The 20296-nt window shown below is 33.9% G+C and overlaps 1 protein-coding gene across 2 annotated transcripts in view; it reads left to right on the top strand.

Moving 5' to 3' along the window:
• The window catches only part of CDH12 (cadherin 12), a 282182-nt gene that overhangs the window by 64209 nt on the left and 197677 nt on the right, over window positions 1-20296 (top strand). For both annotated transcript variants that reach the window (XM_082652021.1, XM_082652020.1), the window contains exon 2: window positions 14663-14957. In XM_082652021.1, the coding sequence (XP_082508147.1) occupies window positions 14663-14957 (295 nt within the window). The remainder of the gene's footprint in view (window positions 1-14662; window positions 14958-20296) is intronic.

Genomic DNA, 20296 nt, shown 5'->3' with positions numbered 1-20296 from the left:
TTTAATAAGGCAATGAATTAAGCCTATTTTAAACTAAAATACATCATTATTTGTATGTGAACAGAATGAAAACTTGGAATTAAAGAAACATTACGTTCAACACAAAGTGTTTCCTGCCCCACAATGGTGGGGAATCTGCTTGGGCAGCAGCTAAATTGTGGTATCCTAAAGGTTCAAGCAGAGAATTTCAAAAGCATTCTGTGCATTGTTACAAGTTTTCCAGATGTACGCATGATTCTGGATCGGGGAAAGGAACTGGGGAGAAACTGTGGACCCTGACCCTGTCTCATTCAACATATTCTGCATAGTGATGTAGCTGCTAAGCTTTCTTTAAAAAAAAATCCCATATTAAAAATAAATGCTTAGAACAGTTGGCTTAGAGAATACTCATAAGAACATGATAAAATTAATGAATCTAAGCATTTGATTAAAGTTTAATTAATGGTCATTATTTGAATGGCAAGTGGAGCAGAGGCCTTCGCCACCGTGTGAGTGTCTGTACATAAGGGGATAGCACGTTTCATCTGACTTCACACAATGATTTATATGATGACAGCTCTGCTCTCGGTCCTGAGCTCACCACACACCAGATGAACTACCCAGATTTCCCACATTATAAAGTTAAGATTGGCAGACATTTTACTCTGACTTAATACAAGAAACAGTCATTTTAAACCATATAAAGGATGAAAAATTAGCAACAATAAAATCTTTTGCAGTTTTTTTGCTGACCTTGCTGTAGAACATCAGATCCTCTATCCATGTTGATCTTTGGGGACTTACTGATGGATTTGCCCCCAGATCTGTGGAATGCAGTCAGTATTCAATAAGTGCTTATGGTATGGAAAAAGAAGGTGGGTGGTTCTGATTTGGGGTCAGTTAGACAGGATTTTTTTTTAATACCTGGCAAAACCAAATTCAGAGTAGGAGATTTATAGGTTCATTCTACATGGAAAAGTCTGAATGATTCCTGGAATTGACACGATGGTGTCAGAATGACTCCCTCTCTCCTTTCCTTGTTTCTCTCATCTCAGTCTGCCTTTGTGTGTAGACTTTGTTTTCTTCTGTTTTCGAGGTGTCTCCATTATTGTCCAGCATGTAGAGTGAGATGGAGAACTATCTCCATATATATAGTCAAGCAGGGACTTCTTTGACCGGAAAGGCAGATTCTTACTGACATTGACCAGATCTGAGATCTGAGGTCTCTGCCCATAGAATGGCCAAAGGGATAAAATGCAGTACTTAACAACATCACTAGATTCACACAGGGGATTGGTACAGGATCACTTATACAAAGGAAGCAGCAAATGTGTTTACTAGAAATAATAAAGATATTGGTAGGAAAAATTAAACAAGCAAACAAATTCAATAATGTGTTAGAAATTTGGAGCACATAACCAAGAAATCAAAATTATCTCTTTAATTGAAAGTCACGACTTACTTTTTAAAACTAAATAGCAATAATATTTGATTTCTGTAATTATTTACATGTATCAGTTTTCTCTTGCTGCATCACAAATTCCCACAAACTTAGCAGCTTAAGACAACACCTATTTATTAACTCACAGTTCTGCAGATAGAAATCTAGCACAGCATGACTGGGTTCTCTGCTCAGGGTCTCACAAGGTTGAAACCAAGGTGTCAGCAGGGTAGAATTGATCTTGCTATTGTAGAACTGAGGTGTCTTCATACAGCTAGCGATGACGTGGGGACTGCCCTCAACTCCCTTCTGTATTAGCAATTTTCAACATGGGTATTTGTTTTCTTCCAAGCCATCTGAAGTATGTGTCCCTGACTTCCTTTTTCTACACCTAGGAAGAAACCCTTCTGCTTTCAAAGATCACATGTGATTAGATCAGGCTCACCAAACATAAAGTAACCTTAAGGGTTAAGTCCATAGTCTTCCCAGTCCCGGGAATTTTACAGGGAATGTACACCAAGGGGAGAGAAACCTTAGGCAGTATAGTAGAATCCTGCCTATCACACCATATATGTTGGAGTTCAATCATAATTTAGAATTAAGGCTTGATTTGGATTCAGTTCTGTATTATTTATGATCTAAAATAATACAGTGAAGTATGATCGGACCCTGATTGATCTCAGAAATTCTGTCTATAACTTACCTTAATCAGCAATCAATGATATATGAAGAGAAAAATATTGTAACAAGCAGTGAAAGGAGATCAGTAAAATATATTTTTTTAATTTAGGAAATGATGCAAATATACAGTCTATGGTATTCGTATGTCAGTTTCAGGAAAATGTGCTACAAACACACATACATACATGATTCCATGGAGTCTATGAATTAGTAGGAAATTTTAATCACAAAGCAACTCAGTTTCTTCTGAAAAGTAATCAAACTTTGAGAGATTTATTCATTTAAGGTCTCAATCAATGTCAAATTAAACATCTGCCCTTATAATCCTGAATTCTTTGTTTTAAAAAAATTTGACCTGTAAAAATGCAATAGCCTGAAATCAGTTTATTTCACTCAGGCACCCAATACTACCTATCTGCTAAGAAGCAGTCAAAACTGAAGTTCTAGTATCTGTGAAATCTGTGCTCATTTTTCTTTTTTTTTGTTCTTTCCTTTTAAGGTTAAAGTCAAATTGGACCTATTGTCTCTTTGGTGGTTTCGAGGGAATCCTAGTAGCCCTAGTGGGAAGTGAATCCTGAGAATGATTCTTTCCTTAATGTGTTTATAATGAGAGCTTTAAAAAAAACATAGCTAACCTATACTTAGAAACAAGATGTAACCTACTGCATTTCTTACACAGAATAGTAACTCTATTTCTCTTTAACAAATTGAAATTTAACATCAAGGTTACTCATTTTTATACTTTCGGCAAAAAATAATATTTAAAGTATAAATTATCATGCAAATAAGATAATATTTATGGCACTGTTATAGGATATAAGACTGAGAGAGATGAATTCTTAACAGTAAATTTGACATAAAGCTTAACTCATGATACAAAGAAAGCAACCTATTTAAGTAATTGGATTTTTTTTTTTTTTGTATTGGTGATATTATACTTTCAAAATCCACTTAAAGTAGTTACTGTAAAGTGAGGAAAGGAAATAAAAGACTTCAATGAGATGGCTTTGTGCTTTAACACATAAAGCAATCCCCACAGTAATGCATGTTACAGAAAATGGGTCACCTTCAAACCACCCTTGAAAAAAAGCAGATAATATAATTTCAGATTGTGTTCTTAGAGTATTGTTTTAGAGTATGTACATCTACTTGACCTTTATTCATTTTGCAGAAATGTGCATGTGTGAGCACATGAAAACATGTATAACTACCATCTCTTTCTCTTTCTTTCTCTCACATACAATATGTACACATGTCTAAACATCCTCCCACAAATTCCCATGTCTATTTGTGTGGTTATTAGTAAATTGTGACAAAGAAACCACACGTGTTAATGACTATTTCTCTAATTAAATAGTTACTCCATTTCGTCTTTAACATAATTGATTTGTATATGTTTCAAAGCAAATTATAGTATAACCATGGGCAGAAACTCAGGAAAATAATTTTCATTGAAGAATTTCACTGATATAAAAGTTAACTATATTCTCTTCAACATAAATATTGTTCACAATTTCCTAGTTGACTATTAATTTTTCCAAATCTATAATTGACACAGCATATTATTTATATGATTTCTAACTATAAATGTAATATCACTTTGTATTTTAAGAAAACACAAATATAGCATTTTTAAAATTATACAGCATATGCTTACAAACATTTTCTATAGAAAATTAGGATTTGAGAGGCACGAAACTATAAAAAGAAACAGTATTTCCAATGGATATCTTTGTTGTTATGACACATAGTGTTCCCTACTGGACTCTGGACTCCTGTGTCTTTGAGAGCAAATACTACGTGATGTTCTCTAGAGCCTAGTGCAATCACTAGTGGGCAGTCCAAAGCATTTTTGAATGAAGCCAATCTCAGGAATTTTTCCATAATAATGCAATTGGGTTTCGTTCCAACTGATGTCACAGAACACTTGGGTAGCTAGCATCTGTGGCTAAGCTAATTATGCTTACCAAATTAAAAGAAAGCTCCTTTGGTTTAAGTGCTAGTCGCATGGGATTAGACTACCTGATTGCAATCTCAGCTTTGTGTCTTTCTGTGTGTGTCCCGAGCCAACTTGGCTTCTCTGTGCCTCAATTTCTATATCTCCCAGATGGGGATGATAATAGTAGGGTTGTACTCATACGGTTGTTTCGAGTATTAAAGTGTATAAAGTATGTAAAGCCATTAGAAAATTGTATAGCCAAAAGTAGAAGCTTGATAGGGTTTCCTAACATTATTTTGTATCCAATTAGTTTTCTTGCACCTATTTACATAAATTGATATAAGTGAAGTGGAAACAAATATTGCTATCCTGGGCTTGTTTGGATGTAAATAGAGATAAATGAAGGGAAGTGGACATTATGAAGTTAAATTCTCTACAATATCCTCCATATTTTATGATACAAATATTAGAATCCACATTTTACATATGAGGATTCTGAAGTCCAAAGAAATTTGTTAACTTACACAGTAACATCCAGGTAAGAACGAATGGGTTTGGGACTCTAACCCCAAATTTTGATGCTCATAATCATGGATTTTAGATCAATCCATGTTTTATATTAGAGTTAAGATTTGGGTCTGTCTGCTTTATTAGATGCATGTACTAAGAAGTTAGGATAGAACATATAGCTTTTGAAAATTAAATTTTACATGTTGAACTATTAGAATTTAGTTTAAAAATTTTATCTATCAGATTTATTATATTAGCATATCATTTTTTTTGAGAGTTAAGTAAAGCTTATAAAATGTGTAACACAGTGCCTGATATTCAGTAAGGGCTAATAATAAAAGTAATAACATAGAGACAAAATAGTAATAACTTAATAAATGATATCTAGCTATAATGTTGTATTATGATTATTAATAATCCATGATTATTGGCATTATTTTTTGTATATTTTTGGCATTTATTTTAAATCTAGAATAAATCACACAAACCTATCTAGTGTTCTGAAAAGTAACAACATTTGAAATCATACATAAAATTCACTTTTATTCCAAATAGAGATTCTGTTACTGACAATTTGATGACTAGTTTATTGTTGGAAATGTTTTTTTTACCTAAAATCTGGCTTTGTGAAAAATGTTTTACAGTTTTGGAAATGTAGGAAAGAAATTATTTTAACCTTCTTCTCCACATTTTTCCTCCCAAATCCAGGTACCATGACAATGACTTCTTAAACTTTTACAGAAATACCTATTAATATAGTGTGACACTCTCAAATGATATGATATAATTTGGTCAAGGTAAAGTTGTAAAAGATGACAATCTAAAAACATAGTTAGGATGCCCCTCACATGTAACCACACATGCAATCTTCAAGGAGAAAAAGAAAGATGAAAGAGTACATTGGGTGAATAGTATATATTTTTCTTTAATGGGATGTATAATATATCCAAGCATAGTAGCTTTTGTTGCTCCCAAGCACTGCAAATAGTCTTTGTTCTTCTTTGCCCTTCCTTGGCTTACCTTGGGGGAGGTGGGGGCCCTTTTGAAATGAATTTCTACTCTCTTAAATAGAAGGTGAAATATTTCCAGATGATAAATAGCTTTGGGTCTGTAACCCAGGCAGGGGAGTTCTCAACTAACATTGGGCTGTTAAAGGTAATTTCCAGCCTTGTAAAGTGATATTCCTTTTGCTCAAATGACAACAATCAAGCTAGGAAGAACAAATGAGTCCCCTCAGGGAGCAGAGTGGAATAGAATGTCAAATATTCTTGGACATTCAGTGGCTTACAAAAGAGAGAAATTTTGCATTATGGCATTACTCAGGCAGAGTTATAGATCATCTTTGTGTCTGGTCTTCTTTCACAAATAAACAGTGCCTTAAACATAATCTAATCACTTTGTAGCTGATACAATGGCCACTGTGAGGTTCCTGAGAACTAAGCAGCTACAAAGAAGACAGACTAAATATTTTATGTTCACCAAGGACAATATAGCAAAAGTAGTTCGTTTTGTACATAATAAAATTATTTTGTCCAAAGAAATTCACATAAAATTTTCTCATACTCATTTTGGCCCATTTATCTGAATGGATCCTGTATGTAAATAAAAGTTACGATATTACTTCCTAGCTCATGCACTAACTGCTGAACCATAGTACTAAATCATTCTACAGCCTTCATAATCATAGATTTTAAAATTGGAAATAAGTATTACTGTTTACATGCTGTTATTACAGCAACATTTACTGAGGCATGCCCTGTACTGGGAAGCTTTCCCCTAGACTGAATGTATTTATGGAGATGGCTGGTGGAAGATGTCTGTAATCTGTGTTACAAGGATGTCAGTATTAAGTAGGGCATGCTGTTATGGCACCACATTGGCTCTTACATACTTAGAAGCTGAAGAGATATTCTAAGATAGAAAAGTAAAGATTTAAAAACACACTGGGAAGTTTCACCTTCTAGCAGACATTCAGAATGGGGCCTAGTTTCCTGAGAAAGATAATGATGAGAAAATAATTAATATAAATAGGCATGATTCTTTTAAACTTAAAGAAAACACAGACACAAAATCCAAATGCAATGATTGAAACTTTCTTGGATATATGTTCAAAAAAAATAAAGAACTGAAAAAGGTGTTTGGAGAGACAAGAGGAGAAAATTGAATATGGCTGGTTATTAGGTGATGATGGGCATAATGCTGAATGGGGTGGTGTGGCGGGCATCAGACAGTTTAGCCCATTTCTATAAACTGATAAGTGCGTGAAGGATTGGTGACTGGTCAAGTAAGTTCAAAGCTACTTACAAGCATTTATATTGAGAGCGCTCCAACTAAGGAGGGGCAATTCTGAAAAAGACTCAGAAATGCCAATGATTAAGAGAAAAGGAGAAAGACATGCAGGGTAAAACATAGAGATTAACTGATAGTCTGTATACAGAATTCCTTCCACCTACATGATAATGCATGGAATCCAGACATAAATGAGCAGCAGGTAAACAATAAAGAAACTTTGAAAAAAGAAGTTCTTCTGTAGAGAATCTGGAAATAATTAGGGCAGTGATGGAACTCCACTGTGGTTAGAATGTCCCCAACCAAATATCTGAAACTAAAAGGAATGATTGATTCTCTTTCCATTCAACCTAGGACAAAACTGCAATCAATAAATTCAACCCACAAGTTCAAAACTCCATCCTTAAATATGAACAGACAAATGAGAGTCTTCAGACATCTAAGGAAAGCCAGCAATATGAAAGACAAAGGCTCAAATACCAAAAACAAAAAAATAATCTAAGGAACAGAAAATTTAGGAAACACACACACACACACACACACACAAATTAGAGTCCTCAAAAAGATTCAAGAATTCCCGGTGTCCACAAAATAGGAGCACAATTCTATTAAAAGGGGACATTCATAGTAAAGGAAAAAAATCTTGGAAATTAATATACCTGTCGTATGTGTGTGTACACACATGGGTATATGTCTATTGACTTTGAAAATGCTGAAAATAATCAATAAATAATTTTAAGATAAATTTTAATTTTTTCACAAAATAGACCAAAAGATATAGAAATGAATGACTGTAGAAAAAGTATATTATTTACAGAAGGTCCATGAGATGTAACATTGAGCATATGAATTCCAGAAAGACAACAGGAAACATGGAGGATAGAGCATAATCATGGAAATAATCATAAAAGGAAATTTCTCAGTGCTGAAGGAAAATAGTTTTTGAACTGAAGGAACTTACTAAGTGCCCGACCCAAAGAAAGAAACACAAACACATATCAACTCACATCTGGAGACAATGTTCAAAACACAAGCACACATAAACACACACTTGGAGACAGTGCTCTAAATAATTAGAATACCAAAATAAAAATAAGATTGTAATTTTAGAGTAAAATAAAATGAGGAGAAAAAAACAGGCTCTTTACTTGCAATGGAAATATAATCAGACAGACATCAGTTTTACCATTGGTTTCTAGAAGACTATAAATACATGCCTTTAAATGTGTGAAGGGAAAATTATTTCCAATCTAGAACTATATGCCCAGACAATAATTAAGTATATGTGTAGGTAAGGAAATAAAGGCATTTCTGACATCCAAAGACTAAAGAAACTTACCTCTCACAGACACATTCTCAAGAAGTTATAGGAAAAGCAATTATACTCTAATAAATATGTAAAAAATAAATAAATAAAAAGAATACATCTACAAATGGAACAATTCTCATAGAAAAAAAGTTATAGGAGATTGGCAGCAACAAACAAATTAGTCAACTAATATAGAAGAAAATATAAAATCCAAGAAATAGTGTTTCAAACCAGGAGATTAATAAAGAAAAATTCCAGGTTGAAAATCGTGCAAATGCTCTAGTTTGGAGTAGGAAGAAAGAGGGGTCCCTGAACAATGTATGTTTTGAAAAGGAGATTTGATGTTGGCCCTGAGAAATGAGGTGAGCTTAAAGATATGAGAAAAGCAAATAATACAAACAAAAAGATATCTCAAAAAACTCCATATGCAAAATGAAAATATTGTAATCATATCGACACTGTATGTTATTTGGCTATGGAACAAATATATGTACATTATTATAATTATCAAAAGAGTGTTTAGTTTTATTTTATGTTTTAGCAGCAACTGATGGAGAGGGCTTTGAAGGCCTATGTATTAATCAGGGTTCTCCAGAGAAATAGTCAATAGGATATATATTTATTTATTATCAAGAATTGGTTTGTACAATTATGGAGGCTGACAAGTCCCGGGATTTGCAGTCAGCAAGTTGGAAACCCAGGAGAACACATGGTATATTTCTATTGCAAAGACCAACAGGCTCGACTCAGAACTGATGTTTCAGTTCAAGTCTGGAGGCAGAATAAAAACCAGTGTCACAGCTTGAAGGCAGCCAGGCAGGAGGAGTTCCCTCTTACTCATGGAAGGGTCAGCTTTTTTGTTCTATGCAGGTCTTCAGTTGATTGGATGAGGCATACCCACATAAGGGACCACAGTCTGTTTTACTTTGTCTATTGATTCAAATGTTATTCTAATCCAGGAATATCCTCACTGATATACCAAGAATAGTCTTTGACCAAATGTCTGGGCATCCTGTGGCCCAGTCAAACTAATACATAAAATTAACCGTTAGAGCTTACTTTTAAAAAAGAGACCAATAAATAAATAAATACATAAATAGACCAAATTGACAAAATCTTTACGCTTAATTCTGTATAATACAGACAATGGAATTCAGGGATGAGAAAGGGAAGGAGTTTAAGGGGACTGTAAATGTGTTAATGTTATAATAGTAGAAAATAGAGAACCACAGTTACGTTGTATGATTGAACTGAATTCAGACCCAAAGTACACGTATACTATTCAGACCAGTGTTGCATTGATAACAAGTAAAATAAGAGATACTAAAACTCTACTGGAAAAAAAAGAGGTGGCATGGGGTTTGCAAGTCAATAAGTATTATCCAAATTGATAAAAGAAATACTATTATAACATTTTTTATTTAACAAATATCCACATATTTTTTTTTAATAAGAATTCAACAGAAACAGTTAAAACATGATTTCCCTGGTGAATGAGACTGAGAAAAGGAAGGTAACATTGTGCATTACAAGCTCTTCCATACTCTGATTTTAGCCATTTCAATGTAGTACTTTGATTAAAATACCTGTGATTAACTTAAATAGATGTAATAAATTCATACTTATTGATAAAGCAAATTGTTATATAATCCATCTAAAATTCAGGTTATAAAATAGTATGTAGTGTACCATAAAACCTATAGATATATAATTAATAAAGTAATTTGCAGGTATATACATCAAATGAAATACCTGTTAACACAATTTTTGATTTTCTAGCAAAAACTTTTCAGAATCATACATTTCTCCTCCCAACATCCTCCATGCCCTCCTCATGCCTGTAACCACCCTAATCCTGGCAAATAGCAAATGGAAATAAAATCATTGCTGGGTATAGTGATATAAAAAGTATTTCCCAGGGCTTCCCTGGTGGCGCAGTGGTTGAGAGTCTGCCTGCCGATGCAGGGGACACGGGTTCATACCCTGGTCCGGGAAGATCCCATATGCCGCGGAGCGGCTAGGCCCGTGAGCCATGGCTGCTGAGCCTGCGCGTCCGGAGCCTGTGCTCCACAACGGGAGAGGCCACAACAGTGAGAGGCCCGCGTACCACAAAAAGTATTTCCCATTTTATGTGCACTCTTCAACCCAGAGAAAATAAGAATAAATTTCTTTTTTTCTGCAGCAGTTTGTAAAATATAATCTGAGAGATGCTAGTAAACACTTAACTTTAGATTAGCTTTCTCAAAACTTTTAGACACGGGAGTTCAGATTTGCTTACACTCCGAAGCTAGTCCTCGGCATCTTTTTTAAGCCTCTCTTGGCATCTCATTTTCACGCTCCATCTGAGATGACTTGGAAAACATCAGAAAATAACAACACCGCTTCCACAAAACAACTGCCTGGACAGTGCATATTTCTATAGCTATCACTTATGGAACTCTCTGGGAGAAATTTTATTTTAAGTGTCAATACTAAAAGATGATATTATTGGATTTGGCTGCTTCGGTCAGTAAATACAGTCAGCGCCTACTCAGAAACAACTTTTTTAAAAAAATAATCAGAATAAGAAATATTTCTTGCGTTATTTTTAAATCACTATAAAGGAAAATAATTTTATCCTTGTGGAATTATTATCTTGCATGGAACTTAAAGCCGCTGTGTAAAATGGCATCATGTGATTGTTCATAGTTAACACAACCCAAATATTCAGCAAGTGAATCCTTCTGTAACCCTCCCACCTGCTAAATGCAAATAAAACTGAGAAGTAGCTTCATAATGTAAGCTAAGCCTGAGTTGCCTTGCTAAAAGTTTAAGAAACCAAACTCATCTGTAGACATCAAGTTCTGGAATCATTCAAGATTCACAAAATTTACATTTTTGGTCTTTATAATTACCCTTCTATTTATATTTACCTGTTTATTTAAGGAATTAAGACAACACACACATATTCATCACATTGTTTATAAAAGGATAAGCAAAACCCATTGAATCATTCAATTTCCTTTGAATAAATGTAGTACAGATATTAAAAAATAATTCTGAAAAGTTTCAAATTATACTGAAAATGATTATGGTATATTGTTATTGAAAATGTTGACTTGTTTCTCATTTTTATATCATGTATATATATATTTATAATCAGATAATATTATATATACATATAAAACATATACAAACATATTTCTATATGTATACCCTTTCATTTATATATGAATATATGTGTATATATAATGGAGAGTGTATAAAATGATAAAAGAAGTTATCTCTAAGTAAGAGGGTGATAGGGATTTTTATGTTAGTTTACAACATAAACTATTATGTTATATATGTTCTCTATTCAAATTATTTTATATGTGATACAAAGCAAATTCTGCAATACCCAACATCAGGCCAACATCATTTATTTAACATTAGAATTGACGTTGCAAAAATACCAATACTTTTAGCTAGTCACGCATGTACTGGACTCAATCGATACTGAATAACTAATTTTATTTTATTTATTTTAAAAATATCTTTATTGGAGTATAATTGCTTTACAATGTTGTGCTAGTTTCTGTTGTACAACAGAGTGAATCAGCTATATGTATACATATATCCCCATATCCCTTCCCTCTTGAGCCTCCCTCCCACCCTCCCTATCCCACCCATCTAGGTTGTCACAAAGCATCAAGCTGATCTCCCTGTGCTATGCAGCAGCTTCCCACTAACCATCCATTTTACATTTGGTACTGAATAACTAATTTTAAACATTGCCTCTCAATGCTGGGCACTGCAGGTGATCTTCTTTAAGGTATTAACATGCAATGAACTGCTGTAACCATTCTAATCCTCTCAAGAATTTTACATTCATCCATCTCATTTTCAGTTCAAATTTAACATATTTTCACATATTTCTTCTGAAACTTTAATCTCTGCAAAACCCAAATTTAAATTAGAAGGAAAAGGTAGAAGTGTAAAGAGTAGCAGCAACTGAATTTAATTTGGATGTTGAATAGAGCTGAAAAGACATTTGCTTTTTTATTCATATGTCAGTTTGAAAAGAAAACAGTTCTGATTTTGGCTAAATGAAAATCTTTTTTGGTGACTCTACTTGGATCACATTGTAAAAACCTACTTAAAATTTTCACTTGCTTCCACAATATTACCACATATTCTTTGGAGCCATTGGCAAAATGATCCAGTTTATAAAGACATTGCTTTTGCATTGGGCTTTTGCTTGTCTCATATCTTTAGATAAATTTGAAAGTAAAAGTAAACGTTCATGTGTTGAATATCTTTAATAGTATGGATGAAATTTGTAATTTGAAATTCCTAAGTTCAAAGAACATTTATCTACAGCTTGATTTTATGCTTGAAACTTCCTATGCTTCATAGCAGTTCATAAAATATTAGGAGGAAAAAACTTCTTCCTGTCATTCTTTGCAATTTTCCTTAGACTTGAGTAAAATATACAGAAACTTTTAAAGAAAAATCAAAACCTGGTACCCCCTTATAATTTTCTCATTGTTTAAATTATATCATTTACCCAGTACAAATCCTTTGCTTATGCTCTTATAAAACATACTTTCAGAGCAATTTGAAGTAAATACAAATTCACAAAATGAATAAAGTCATTTTAATAACATGAATATGAAGGATGACGTTATTTTACTGAAGCTAAAGCAGAATGTTGGGTTTAAGAGAAAAGATGTAGCCAAGTTGAGTTTTGTGTTTTGGTATTACTAATATGAATACACAGAACGCCTATTTGCAAAAGATAACTATATAATTTAAAATATTTTCAAAGCTTTTATGTTGTGTTGAAGCATTAAGGAAAACAACTCATTTTTACCCCAAATTTTGCAAGACACCTATACTTGTGTGAAAATTTTAAATCACAGCCCAAATGGCTATGGTCACTTTAAAAGTTTAACATTTTATCTTTGACTGATCCGTTGACTGGAATGAGCTTTTAAAAATAAAAATTTGGGGCTTCCGTGGTGGCGCAGTAGTTGAGAGTCCGTCTGCCGGTGCAGGGGACACGGGTTCGTGCTCCGGTCTGGGAGGATCCCACATGCCGCTGAGCGGCTGGGCCCGTGAGCCATGGCTGCTGAGCCTGCGCGTCCGGAGCCTGTGCTCCGCAGTGGGAGAGGCCACAACAGTGAGAGGCCCGCGTACGGCAAAAACAAAAACAAAAACAAAAAAACCCACAATAAATAAAAAAATAAAAAAAATAAAAATTTGAACATTGAAATCAGATGGCTGTACCTAAATGAGTGAGAATAGTTTGAAACATTTTAGATCAGCATTTGGATAAAAAATAATATTATTTATAAGAATATGTGTCCTTCTTAATTTAAATAGAATGTAAATTTATATTATTTATGAAATATATGAGTACACATATTCTTAGAGAATTATATATAATGAAATATTTATATCACATTATTTATCTATATACATTTATTCTTGGATAATTTATAGATCTCCAAGACTATGTCCATCTATCATTAATTCTTGGACTCCAGATTGAAAAACACTGATTTACAGTATCACAATAATAATTTCTCTTCTCTTTGGTCCTCTCTCCTATTATATTGATGTGTGTCTTATTCCATACTGTATTATAGTGAATTATACATGTGTTGAATTTCAAAAGAACTTAGCAGAAATTAAAAATTTTCTATATTATAACATTTCAAATATATAGAATGGATTAGGGCTAACCATTTGCCTGTGAATCTGAAAGGATAATCAGTTATTCTACCCATTGCTTGTTTGAGTAATACTGAATAACTCATTGAGAGTCAGTCTGTTAAAATGAGATACTCCATAGTACATATCTGAAATTGACCTGGTATGCCAAAATTCTCCTCTCCTTTCAAATGAAAAGGCTCAGTGTTTTCTGATTTTTTTTTTCTTTTTTTTTTACCATATCTCTCACTGGATTCACGTCACTGATTTCTAACCTCAGAGTATTTGGAAGTTGTATGATTTAATATATATGAGCTAATTTATTTTAATACAACAATCATTTAAAATGAAACTCTAAGTACACTTAAGAGTTGTGCATTTCATTTTATGAAAATTTTATCTCCCAAAGTATATAAAAGAAGTAAATGTTCAAAATAGTTGTATTTATGCATGTTGATGGATTTGGGGCTGTACTTCTAACCTCTGTAATGCATGGAGAAATAAGATGGATTGACAGGAGAGTGAATGAAAGGATAGGGATATGATCTATCTATGTGATAAGTCGAAAGCCTATATGATTAAATTGGAAGATAAACAGTGGAATCTCTGAGATATATATAGGTATATATAGGTGTCCACCATACATTTTTTCAACTTTTTTGTGTGTTAAAAATGCTTATAATAAAAAAAATGGTGGGAAAAAAAGGAAAAAAAACCCCATAAGATTTTGGTTTAACTTTTCTGGTAAAAAATTATACTGCAAGTATGGCTTTTTAACGTGGGGCCATCTCTTTAATGGTGTTTCTCTGTCTCTCTTTCTCTCTCTCTCTCCCTAAAGCTCCATTCTGACTTAGATAAGGGAGAGGGCACTGTTAAATACACCCTCTCAGGAGATGGCGCTGGCACCGTTTTTACCATTGATGAAACTACAGGGGACATTCATGCAATAAGGAGCCTGGATAGAGAAGAAAAACCTTTCTACACACTTCGTGCTCAGGCTGTGGACATAGAAACCAGGAAGCCCCTAGAGCCTGAATCAGAATTCATCATCAAAGTGCAGGATATTAATGATAATGAGCCGAAGTTTTTGGATGGACCTTATATTGCTAGTGTCCCAGAAATGTCTCCTGTGGGTGAGTAAGTGAATCAAAATTCTGTCAGATGAGACGAGGCCTTTTCAACATTTATTTTCTCCAGGTTGACGGAAATATTTTGTTTGTAACTCAAGATTATTCCTGCACTGTAGAGGATACAATTAATTTCATTTACTTTTCTTTTCTACTTAACTTTATTTTTTCTTCCTGCTCCATTCTAAATATATGAATAGATACATAAATATCTAGGATATATAACATTCTTCACTATTTTACAATCTTTGCATTTCCCTGAATTCATGGAATTCCTTTGTACTTTAAGTACATAACTCACTTTTTACAGTAATTGATTGTCATTGCAAATTCAGATGCCTACACAGTGTGAAGGTAACATCAAATACCAGATAGTCATTCTTCTCTCAAAATAAATTATTCAAAGTATGTATTGCATCTGAGTCTCAAAGTGGTTCAGAAAGGGATGTGTTGCATTCTTTGTAGCTATCCATAGAGACTCTGAGAAAAGGTATTGTACCCTTTGTGGCTATAAGTAACCTACAGTAGTTATTCCATCAAACTAGGAAGCAAATATCATTATGAAGTCATTACTAGAATAAATTTACAGTTAAGCTATAGTATCATCATCATTCTTAATAATTTAAATAAAATATAAATTCAACAACTTTAATTCTCAAAGTCTTATAATATGTATTTTAAGGTCAATGAGTTAAGGATTCCAGCTTTACTGACAAGTTTTAATTATAAATTTTATTTCTTAGTCACCACTGCCAATCGCTCAATTTATTTCATAGTAACTTCTGGTTTCTAGCACATGTGTAAGATAAAGCTACTCATCACTTCTAGGTTTCAATTTGAAACTCTCGTATATGAGCCATTTTTACTATTTCCCATGTGTGACATTTCTCGGAGGGTTTCTGCTGTCCCCCACAACCATCCCAGACACGCAAGGAAGATTGCACAGACTACCCTGAGGGCGACACAGGTTAGTGGCTGTAGGAGTTGTCACATGGATTTACCATAAATGCACTTGAAATTGTGTCTGTGACCTTATCAGGTATTCAAAGACCATATTCTCTCCTTCACTTAAGAAATCAGCTCAGAGGAGTTCACTTCGATTTAAAATTTTTGTATGCATATTCAGGGCTGCAAATCTTTTATTCAGTTTCTGCTATTTTTTTTTTTTTTTTTGAGCTGCCTCTTTTACGTGGTGTTATGATTGCTACAGGTTTAGAAATACAACTAGGAAAATGTATTAGAAACTAGTCCCTGAAAATGGGGACAGCTGTTTTTAAAATTGTGTCTTGGTTTTACAGGGGCAGGAAAATGAAGACAGTACTTTGAGGAAAAGTATGACCTTTAAGAAGACAATGCAATCCAGTACATAAATTCTTTAACCTGGTGCTTATTTCATGTAAATTGGAAATATTTACACGAATTTATGGCCTTTAGTGACACTTTATTACTGAAACAGCATCCTTAAAGCAAACACACACATCCCTCTACAGTATTAGAAAGTTCTATCTTATTAGATAAACAATTAGTTTTTTTGTGGTGCCAATTAGGATAAAAGATAAGGTCGCAGAGCTGAGCCCTTATATAAGGAGTTTGCAGCTAGTGCCTGGAGAGAGGAATAAATCTGGGAAATCAGGCAAAGGGGAGGTGAGTGAAAGAACAAAGTGGGTCCAGCTTTAGTACTGGAATGAGACAGAATTTGCTGTGCTGCCACGAGTTATCAGAAAGATCTATGCAAGAATAGGTTCTTTAAAATGTCTTCCCATGTACCGTAACTGAAATTTCTCATTGGTTATTCAAGAGACCTTAGTAAATACCTAAACTGGTTTCCAATGCACCCTCCCTTTTAATTTTTTTCTTTTTAATAACAGAACAGTATTTCTTTTGAATGTGGAACCATAACATATGTCATGAGTTCACCCAGGTATTCTTGGACTATATTAACATAACATGCCCTTTTCAAATAAATACTAAGAAGTAGAAACACCACTTGCAAATTCAGTATTAGAAATGAAATACCTATCAGGCACTACTTTTGCCATCTTCTGGAATCCTACCTATACACCTATAACCAAATACACCTGTTAGAGACCCAGTTAGATTTGCGGTATTTCTTGTTTTGGCTTTTACCTGAGCAACTTAAACTAGCCAGAAGATGCTGTGTGTCCAGACATAACATTTATGTCCCTAGAGCTCCTGAACTCCATTCCCAAGCACACCCTTCTTACCATATGGAAATGGTTTAGTGCTCTAAGTCACTTTATCTAATGATTATTCTTTTCTTTATTTTCTTTTTCCACATTCCTTCTAGGCAATTCCTGCTTCTGTATCATTCTCCTTGGAATATTAAAATAATGTTTAGTCAACACCAGATAGAACTAGCCATGGTGTATTGGGCAATATAACTGTTGCAGCAAATCTCACTGTTGGCTTTGTATATCTGTGCTTGAGGTATCCTCTAGGAGATAATTGTCCTTTCCCAATAACTGTGGATGTTCTTATTTCACTTTTAATAAAAGACTCAACCAATTTAAAAAGAATAGAGTAAAATAGCTTATTGTCTAATGCAAAAGGTCAAGAAATAGTCTATTAAGCAAATGTCAGTTTAGCAATAATGGATTGTACATCTGAACATATGATGAACGATAAAATCAGGAATAAAAAAACTAACAGGAAAATTATAAAAAAACATAACTCTACAAAGGGAGGATGGTGGTGAGCAGGGTGGGTGGAGATTTTAGAGGAAAATCAGTATTTAAGATTATAAGACTATGGAATATATTTAGTCCCAAAAGTTGAAGAAAATTCTCATGAATCTATGAATTGTTTAAGAGAAAGGTCACTTTGTCACTTGTGCTACATCCAATATGCCATGGAAGTAATTGATATTCACAGATAAAGTGCTTTTACTCTGACCTAAGGAAATTACTTAATGATCCAGATATTCCCCAACTCAAAGTTTCTCCTTGGAGACAAATTTGGACGTTATGAATGTGGTCTTAATTCTATAAGATCACTAGAGTAACAATGAATTACAGTAATGTGCCTTCTTTAATATCTGATGATTTCGAATCAGTAGGGTGTGCGGTTTAAGTTACTTTTCCTAGAGTGCTGACATGTATAACATCTTTAAATCCATATTCATACCTGCATTGTCTTCCTCAGTCTGAGCTAAACCAGTTTTAGGCTGCTGATTTGGTTATTCGTAACCAGGTCCCTATGACACATTTTATAGATGTCAATTGTGAATCATGATTTATTAAGTTAAGACCTACCATTTCCTGAGCAATAGGTAGGGACCAGGTGACCTAATAGAGATTCGCATTCCTTGTTTTATTCAACCATTACAATAACTCCGTGCAGTATTGTTTACTATTTGATCTTTATTTTTCTATGAAAATTCCTATGGATCAGAAAGTAGGAATTACTCCCAGGCTCTTTAGAACAGAGTTAATTACAATCAGTTGTACCCTTTTTCTAGGGTTAGTGGCTTCTAAAATTTCTTTGGGAGCTTTACATTTATTTTTTAATCTCAGATGAACTTGTGAAGACTTCGGAATTCATATTATATTATTGTATTATATTATAATTTGAGGATGGGGGTCCATGCTTAAAACAAAAAATCTGAGGAATATATCTCTTATCCACTGATTTTAAAAAAATGTTTAGAAAAATTTAAATAAAACAGATATACCTAAAGGAAATTATACAGTTGGTTTCATAGAAAAGTAAATAACATGTACCCCCTTGCTTTTTTCTATGAATTGTATTTTGATTTACATGGAGTTTGGGGATATATTCCAAGATGAAATTGTTGGTGGAGTTTTTAGTAGGTTATTAAACAGAGAATATTTTCTACATGGTCACACTTAAATAGTACAACTCCAAGAAGGAAATAGTGAAGACTGTGACTATACTTAATATTAATTTATTATACCTTTATTATGATTTTGAAACATACGTAAATCTCCACACTTCCTTGCTTTCATGGAAGTGTTATAGAAAGAGAAACCAAAAAATGATAGAAAACACCTTATCATACAAGCCAGCCATGGCCACATAGAGCAACTCAAGTAATATAGAATGAACAGGCAAACTATCATTGGTTTCTATCTGTGCCCCATAAGCATAGTCCTTGTTAGGAGACTGGAGAAAGAATGTTGGCTGTTTCCTACAAATAAAGACATTCTCCTCATACAACCAAAATACATTTATTAAAATCAGGAAATTAACATTAATGCATTATTACAATCCAATCCTTAGACTCTGTTCAAGCTTCATCAATTTTCTCCATAGTGTCTTATATAATAAAATGTTCAAGGTGAAAATCACTTACTGCATTTAAATGCCAGATCTCTTTAGTTTCCTTCAGTCTGGAACAGTTCTTGACTTTTTTTGACTTCCATAACCCTAACATGTTTTTCCTGACCAGTTATTTTTTAGAGTGTCCCTCATATTGGGTATGTCTGATGTTTCATCATGTGAAAATTCAGTGTATGCATTTTTGTTAGGTATATCACAGAGGAGATGCTGTATTCTTCTTGTTGCATTCTGTCAGGTAGAACATAGTTTCAATTTGTCCTACTACTAATGATGTTCATTTTTATTACTTCACAAAGGTTGCGTATTATTTATTTATTGCTGCATAATACATTGACTAAAAACTTGGCAATGTAAAATAACAAGCATTTATTGTCTCACAGGAGCATGGATATCCAGGAGTGGCTTAGCTGGGTACCTTTGACTCAAGGTCTCTCAAGAAATTGCATCCAATCTGTTGGCAGGGGCTATGGTCAACTGGGGGGAAGTAGGAAATTGCTTCCATGTTTATTCATGCGGTTGTTGGCACGCCTCAGTCCCTTGCATGGACCTCACCACAGAGTTACCTCGCAATATGGCATCTGCCTGGCTCCAGGATGAGCTAATAGAGAGCTAGAGAGAGAGAGAATATCTATGATCAAAGCCACAGCCTATTTATAATCTAACCTTGAAAGTGATACCCTATCATTTCTGCCATATTCTAATTGTTAGAAGTAAGTCCAGTCCACATTCAGAGAATGGAATTACACAAGAGCATGAATACATGGAAGCTGGAATCTCTGAGGGCCTTCTCTACCTACCACAGTCCACCACTGTCCCCAAAGGTATGTCATACAACATATACTCAGCCCCTTTCTAGGACCCTAAAATCTGTTTTCCCCTGATTGTATTAGTTCATACTCCAGAAACTCATCATATAACTCAAGTCCAAGTGCAAATGAGGTTCCTTAGACTTATTTCCTCTTGATCTGTAGACCTGTGATGCTTATCTCACATACACCCAACGTACAATGGTGAGATAGGCATAG

The sequence above is a fragment of the Grampus griseus genome (assembly GCF_964374135.1).
Source record: "Grampus griseus genome assembly, chromosome: 3".
Taxonomy (NCBI): Eukaryota; Metazoa; Chordata; class Mammalia; order Artiodactyla; family Delphinidae; genus Grampus; species Grampus griseus.
The sequence above is the reverse complement of the archived record's forward strand: the minus strand, read 5'-3'. Positions and strand labels throughout refer to the sequence as shown.